Raw genomic sequence first — 8,275 nt, 5'->3', positions numbered from 1 at the left:
ATGTGAAGGGAGCTGAAGGAAAAGGCTGCAGTCTGTGTGTGTGTGTGTGTGTGTGTGTGTGTGTGTGTGTGTGTGTGTGTGTGTGTGTGTGTGTGTGTGTGTGTGTGTGTGTGTGTGTGTCCGGAGCATCAGTGAGAGTGTGGGAATGTCTAATGAAGCAAGAGGTGGCACAGATACAAACCTCCTGATTTAAAATGCCACTTTAACCGCCTTCATTACCATAATCTGATTTAACGGGACCAAACACGCGAGCGCAACGTACAGAGGAGAAAAGTACAGTGTGTGTGTGTGTGCGTGTGCGTGTGAGTGTGAGACGACCTTGATTTTGTGACGTCTTTGGCGGATCGATACAACACCTGACTGACGGTGACTGGGAAATGTCGGCCTCTGATTGGCTGGCAGGTGACCGTTACAATCGAACGCGAGCCCCTCAAACATAGTTCCGGTTAACTGTTAAACCAACGTTCTATATCAGTGCGCAAGGTATATCACACTGCAGGTAACCACGGCAACAGCACAAAGTCTTAATTCGGGAAAGTAACGGAACTAAGTAACCACAGACAAAAAAATAAATAGAGTAATTTAAAAATTAATGAGATATTTAACACATCTACATTTGATTAAGGGTATACTGATTGAACATTTAATTTTATTTAAGTTATGGATTTTTAATGAATCTTATTGTAATCATTTTAAAACACAAAAACAAAAAGGGTAAATATATAACTGTTTATTTTTTTTACTGTTTTGTGTGTGTGTGTGTGTGTGTGTGTGTTTTATAAATTACAACCCATCTTTTACATTTCTCATTATTCTTTTTTTAAAGCCTACTTCTATTTCTAAATTTTATTTTATTTTATTTTCACATTGTGTAATAAAGTGACAACAGACCCTAATGAAGACAAGTACACAGACATATAAACAGCCAAAATATTTTCAAGAATTCACAAGACTATAATACATAAGTATTATTACATTATTATGATATATAAGTAAGACAGAGGCATACATTAAAAACGAAATGGGGCAATGTAAACTACAAACATCAACAAACAAAACAAAACAAATAAAAACCAATCAAACAACAAAAAGGGAATTTAACACAAGTCCAACCTGCAATGCAGCAACTGATTATTCACCAATTTATTATTCAATTCTGCAGCCACGTGGCTGAGTCTGCAAAATAACATATTTAACGAACTTTGATTTATCTATTTTATTAGTAAGAAAATACAGATGGGATATTCCGAGCCCAGTCTTATGAAAACAGAACAACTTGTCCAGGCAATTAGCGCTGATTGCGTCTGACTGCACAATCCAACTCATATTTGGGGACAATGCTGCTGTCAGCTTCAGTTACGTCCGAGAGCAAATCACCGGTTTGGGCCCTTATGTCAGCCGGAGGCCGTCTGAGCGCCAGCAGCAGGCCGCAGCGCTATCGCTCTCTGCAGACTAATTGAAATGTTACGGATCATAACCGTTAGAAACAATTTTGCACACTTCATTAATTAACGTTAAAGATGCACTTTAACGGCAGCTGCTGGTCGACAGCGGGTAACAACGGACCATATTAACAGCAAAACTGCAAGCAGGAAACATATTGAGCTGCTTATGAGGCTTCGACCCGTTATTACTGTTCATTTGGAGGGGAGACGGGATTTTATGGTCGGATTGGCCTGCAGCTCGGATGGTTAAATAAGAAAAATTAAAATTAAAAAAATAAAGAACGAATTTTCAGTCAAAATAATGATAATGATAAAAATGTAAAAATTAAAATAAATACATGTGTGTAAAATGTATTTAGACATTTTTAAACAACTGGGTTTTTTTTTTTTTTACACAAAACGGAAAATTATAATCTATCACAAAAAAGAGACCTGATTTAAAAAAAAAACAAAACAAAAAAAAAAACAAAACTTTTTTTCCGGATCCAGATACACATTACCTTCCACTTATAAGGGGCAAAATGTGTCTTATTATCTGTGTTATTATAATAAAATCCATCCACACGCGGGCCAACATTTTCACAAGAAGGGGCCATATGTAGGAGGGAGTGTGTCTGATTTCACTTAATGCTGTGCGTTGGTAATTACATCAGGCTGGAGGACCCTCCGTCTCCCTCCTCCCCTGCGCCTCCTCACCCCCCTCCTCCCTGCACGGAGCTGATTGGTCGCAGGGAGGCAGCGGGGACAGAAACTGCGTTGTCCCGGTGACCCGGCCTCTGTGCGCTGCAGCCAGCTATAAAAGCGCGCGGTCACACGCAGGCGTGCCAAATGGGCTGTCAGATGCGATTTGGAGTAACAAGTGGATTTGACGTGCAGATTTTCTCACCATCGCGCTTGGAAACACTCTCGGTAGGTGTTTGATTATTTGTTTTTAGACATTCTGATAGACAGATTTTATGTCTTTTCTCCTTCTGCTTTACTTATTGCAAGCCAGAAGCTAGTTAGTCAATGTAGAACAGACAAGGGCACTTATTGATCTGTTATGACTTAGTGGGTGGTCAAATGTCAATTTAAAGATAAAAAGTGAAGCAAATTTACAAGAAATGTAGCTACTTTTAGCCTTTTAAAAAAAATTAAAATTGTGCAGCATTTTTGGATACTTTTTCTGCGTTAAGGGTGTCAGTTTATCGAAAGCCAAATTTTGTTTGCATTTTTCTGCTTTATATTATGCTAATTAAACTGGTACATTTGCAATAACGTTTTTTCTAAAAAGGAAAATCACGAGCTGTCATGATTTCCAAAAAGTTGATTTGATGTTTTATTGTGTTGGCATTAGATGGATTTTGGCATTCTTTAAATTAACCAAAAGTTTTTCTCTCCTCAGATCACAGTGCTGGATTAAGACCATGGACTCAGACACGAGCCGCGTTTCCAGCAGACCCTCATCCCCTGAGGTGGACGACATCTTCTTGTCCACCCTGAAAAAGTCGGTGCACGGTTTCTCCGGCGCCGTGTCCTCCACACAGAGCGACTCTCCATCGGAGCTCCCCGGCCTGCGCGGCCTCTCCAGCGCCGACGAGGACGCGCTCGCGCTCCGGCTCTCCAAAAAAGACCGTAAACTCCTGTCCGAAAATGAGTTGCAGACCATCCGTCTCAAGATAAACAGTCGCGAGAGGAAAAGGATGCACGACCTTAACGTGGCCATGGACGGGCTCCGCGAGGTCATGCCATACGCGCACGGACCGTCGGTGCGTAAGCTCTCCAAAATCGCTACCCTGTTGCTGGCGAGAAACTACATCCTGATGCTGAGCAACTCTCTGGAGGAGATGAAGCGGCTGGTGAGCGAGATCTACGGCAGCAGCGGACACCACGGTGGCTTCCACCCGGCAGCCTGTGGGACTATGACGCACGCGGGGCCCGTGCCGGGACACCCGGCGGCTTCCCACGCCTCTCACCCGGCCGTGCACCACCCGCTCCTCCCACCAGCCGTCTCCACCGCCTCTCTGTCAGCGCCCGGTATCTCCGCCGTCACCTCGGTCAGACCCCATCACGGACTCCTCAAAGCGCCCGCAGCCGGCGCGGGGCCGCTGGGCAGCAGCTTCCAGCACTGGGGCGTCGGCACCGGGATGCCGTGTCCGTGCAGCATGTGCCAAGTCCCGCCTCCGCATGTGAGCAGCATGAGCGCCGTCACCATGCCGAGGCTGACCGGCGACTCCAAGTGACTCCAAACTATCTGGAGACGAACTTTTGGGGCCGTTAAAGACACTTTCTCCAAACATTATTACTCTTTTTATTTATCTTTGTTGCTGGATCCGTTGAGTCGACGGAGCCAGTAATGAGCAATGGTTTTCCTTACTGGGACTTTGGGGTTTTTTGCAACTAACTTAGTGTTTTATGGTAATTAACCTCAACTGTAACACAACTCCTAAAGCACAACAGCGTATTACTGGCCCATGCATCTAAGAGTCTCTGCAGTTATTTAAAGATCAAATTGAATCCTCTCTGCAGAGCAAAGTTCACAAATCAAACCACAAATACAGAGTGTAAATATGTAGATGGATTATTGTTTAAATAGTCGGAGATATCATATATTAGAGTCTTGTTAATGTGTGGGAAGACTCCCCCACCCCTCACATACATGTTGCACCTGCTTCATTCTATCTTATTCAACGCTTCTCTCCTTATTTTCTCCCCAGTAGGCTATCAGTCATTCTCTGTCAAACAATGACCACTTGTTTATTTTTTTAATAAAAAAAAAATGAAAATGATATTTATTTACTTATTTTGGACGGGAATTTCAGATGGATCTCTGATTATGTTGGGGGGATGAAATGTAAAATAAAGATGAATAATTGAAAAGGAAACAAGTCTTTGGTGATTTTCTTTTTATCTCTGTTACACAATAGAATTACAAATATGTTTAATTAAACTTAAAAACAACACTGATACACCAACAGGCCTACAGTTACAAAAACATCAACAGTAATACAAACACGGTAAGCCATCAAACTGCTCTTTTATACATTCTGACTCAGAAATCTCATATACATTAGGCTTTAAAAAGACAAATAAATTCAGTTTCACCTGAAATTGCCTTTTATTATAATTGTTATCATTTTAAAGCACTTAGGCAATAAAAAATAGACTATGGGAAAAACTTTAAACTGCTGAGCAACAAAAAGGCCCCTTTTTCACCTTAAAATGGCACAGTGACCTATATTCGTCTTTGCTATACTCAAAGTAACTAATCAAATATTAGATGAGAATAAAATTACTTCTGGAATTAAATATTTTTTATTTTTAACTGAAAAAATAATAATTTAATTAATAATTTAAGTCAGTTGATTCAACAGTGTCTGTGCAGTGTAGATTAAACATCCAGACAGAAAAAAAGTAAGAAAAAAAATCAAGTACAATAAAATAAAAAAGTGTTTAGTTCTTCTGATTTTTGACTTCAGCTTTAATCTTAACCTAAGTGTCCAACATAAATGCATGAGGTCTGTATAATGAATACAGAAATGTATTTAATAACAAGAAATTAGTATGAAAATGTGCATTTTTCATAGATTTATTGAATAAAATGAACATAATCCTAATATTTTATGACACTGTAACGTTTGTGCCATCATGAAACAAAGTTGTTTATGCTGGATTAAATTCAGATCATAACAAAGTCCGAGTTTTTGGTCCTTCGCTGTTGCACACAAGGTGACTTCAGCTGGTGCAGAATCACTTAAGTTTACCATTGATGACTTTTAGAGGCACCTGTACGTCCGCCTGTAGAATGTATTAGTTGTAATGAGCTAAAAGACTGATATAATGTAGATATTGAATAGATTTCTATTTTCTAGCCTGTATGACAAGAGGATGACCCAGAAAAACTGCATTTAGAATCGTCAACTTCCCACAAAAAGCGTGTAAACAGACGCTGAGGATGCACACAAAAAGCCAGTGACGAGTAAAGGCCGGTGCACTTTAGGAAAAGGCAGCAGCTGCATAGCAGATTGTGCATGCTGTTGCAATGTTTTCCAAAGGCTTTTGAAGCTGGAACGATATGAACTAAATCTCTGAATATTCATGCACGCATTTGTTTATTCGTCTCATTACTGGAATTGAATTATTCAGAGTCCTTCAGGGTTTTGTAGGACGTTTCAGAGAGGAAGAGGTCATTTGGTGCAATACGGCAAAAATACAGTCTGTTTACAGGTGAGGTATGAGATCTTTAAACAGTCTCAGCACGTGGAAACTAATAGGAAATCTAAGAATAATATGGGCATACAATTCCACTGATCTTAAATGAATATGTTAGCATACTTTAAATTGTATGTACATGTGCAGCATTCAGTTCAGCAGCACATTAGACAGTTTTCTCTCTGATTTCTTCTTCAACTGCAGAGTCAGATGGATCCACATCAAGGTGACACACTAAAAAGGTCCCCATCCACAAAAAGGGAGCAATTTTCAACTTTGAGTTGTGTTAGAGATAGGGCATAAAAAGGAGACTTAGCTAATATAAGACAGTTTTGAAGTTGGACAAAGCAGTAGTTTGAATATGCACATAGAAACTTTAATGTCAGACAAGTTTAATATAGGTAGTTATTCGATGGTTGGACCTAAAAAATAAATTATGAAAATACAATTTATTTTTTTGTTGTTGAAAAAAGTAGAACCGGCCTTAAATGCTCTGCAAACTCACACAAGTGTTTTAGGTTAAGTTAATCAGACCTCTGATCTGCAAAGTGAAAAGGTTTGTGCGCTTCTCGTTCATAGCAATAGTCCTTTTATAGTCTATGACAATTTATTTTCACATTTGTAATCCAGTTATAAAATTGTCATTTTGTTTGGAATCTGAAGAGCCTCTGCAAGATTTTTTCTTTGTTTGGTCATTTGACAACTCAAATCTTAAAGGTGTCAGTTCACTGTGAAAAAGAAGGGCAGACATGGGACATGCCAGTCAGCAACTGTCTGAAAACACCCACGAGAAGAGGTGCAATCAGGCTCAAGTGAAAACACCTGGACTCTCCCTCACATTTCCAAAGGCCTTTTTCACATCAGACCTTTTGGCCGGTCACACCACAAAAAGCAAAGGGGTCACTCATAATGTTAACAACCATTGTTCTGTTCAGGTGTCGCAGGAAACCATGAGAGAGAGCCAGCATGTACAATACGCTGTTCTTTGTCTTTAAATCAAAGAGCAAATCAGTCAGTTCAACTCAGGGCAATTTTCAGATGTTGTCTATATGGAGGAGAAACTTCTTTTAACAGTTTTTGATTTGGCTTTTTCCAGTGATTCAGTGTTGTCAAAACCTAACACTGTAACAAATTGTTGTAAAACTACAAATTCTTACAGTAATGTACCGTTTTTCCACACTCCAGTAAAAGATCATAAATCTCAATGCTTTTTTGAGCCACAATAACACTTGTATGATTTTTTGCATTATGCAGTGTTTACTTTCACCAAAGGTCAGCCTGAGGAACAGAAGCCACATGCAACAATTGTTATTCACAATATCATCCACAGGTTAGCTACAGTATTACACTGTAAACCTCACATTCTACTGTAAAATGTTGTGATAATATACTGTTAAAATAAATTACAGCAGTGACATTGTAAAATAACAGTAGGATAGCAATAGGATGCTGACAACTTTAGCTGCCAGTAGTTTACAGTGATTTTATGGGAGAATTTGTTAGTGTAGATACTGAAACCTATGTTTCTTGTGGACATTGAAGTTTACGTTGAAAAGACACTGTAGCATGTAAGGAGCGGAAACTGGAATCTACAAAGCGTCACAGTTTGATGTGTAGGGCCACTGGCCTGGCTGTGATGAGTTTTGGGAGTGAGGAGGTGTTGAATTTTCATACGTCAGACTGGCATCATACCCTATGTGGAAGCACCTATATTTGTTGAAAATGTTGGCATTGTACATTTCTGCAAACTAAAGTGACTTAGTATATGAGCTGACTTTGAGGGGATTTTGGATGGTGTGACACCTAGAAGAGATGCTGCCAAGCTGCAGGCAACTGTCAGAGATCAACAAACAGAAAAAAATGTTGTTTTTTTTAATGAGTCATTAGGCGGGTTTGTATTAACCTTTAAATTGCACAAATTGAAACTGCAAATATATAATATGCCTAAAGGAAACACCTCAGTTTTAAAAAACGTTTTTATACTTACATGAGGTGGTATTTCTGTCTATTTGAAAAAGACACATTTTGTAAAACTGCAATGGAAACACTTTTTTCGCTTTCAGAGGTCACATGATGCTATGGCTGTTCTTGTCAGTACGAACTGGCTCCCTCATGCATGATACAGCAGGCGCTACATGACGTGTTATTGCATAGCGTAACTCTTCAGAAGTTGAGCGAATCATCTTTAAGTTCTGAATCCACAATTCCTCTGTGAAATCGTGGACTGTCATGTCCGAGAAATCCCTCATATGTGGCCGCTCCCACGTACAAGGGGCTTGCCTTTTCATTATCACTTGCATAACACACTTAGGTCGCCTTCAATTACAAATAATGATGGCTAGTGTGGTGACTGCAACAGCAAAAAACTGCTGGTGTTGTGAACATCCGTCACCATGCTTCTTGAAATGTTAGTGAGTCACATTACATCACTCAATGGAAACGTAGTCATCTCGCAATTGTGTTTTATCACCATTTTGAAAATGTCACCTACCTTTTTGTGCAAATCTGTAAACCTGGCTATTGCTACCTGTCCAGCTTTTTTAGCCACCACACAAGGGTGTATTTTAGCTAACCTGTTGCTGTTTTTCCAGAGGCCTTTTAGGCCTGCAAAGAGTTGTTTTTTTTAATTTAATGGACAT

The 8,275-nt window shown here is 39.7% G+C and overlaps 1 protein-coding gene across 1 annotated transcript; it reads left to right on the top strand.

Moving 5' to 3' along the window:
- The first annotated feature begins 2,289 nt into the window (after positions 1 to 2,289).
- Positions 2,290 to 3,667, top strand: olig2 (oligodendrocyte lineage transcription factor 2). Its single transcript, XM_042495284.1, has 2 exons — positions 2,290 to 2,354; positions 2,830 to 3,667. Exon 2 carries the CDS (start codon positions 2,852 to 2,854, stop codon positions 3,665 to 3,667), a length of 816 nt encoding a protein of 271 aa, XP_042351218.1. The 5' UTR covers positions 2,290 to 2,354; positions 2,830 to 2,851.
- The last annotated feature ends 4,608 nt before the right edge of the window (positions 3,668 to 8,275 follow it).

Source organism: Plectropomus leopardus, chromosome 10 (genome assembly GCF_008729295.1).
Source record: "Plectropomus leopardus isolate mb chromosome 10, YSFRI_Pleo_2.0, whole genome shotgun sequence".
NCBI lineage: Eukaryota > Metazoa > Chordata > Actinopteri > Perciformes > Serranidae > Plectropomus > Plectropomus leopardus.
The sequence above is the reverse complement of the archived record's forward strand: the minus strand, read 5'-3'. Positions and strand labels throughout refer to the sequence as shown.

Bases quoted from the DNA above. Each gene is read 5' to 3' on its own strand.
- olig2 (XM_042495284.1), top strand. From the start codon at position 2,852: ATGGACTCAGACACGAGCCGCGTTTCCAGCAGACCCTCATCCCCTGAG.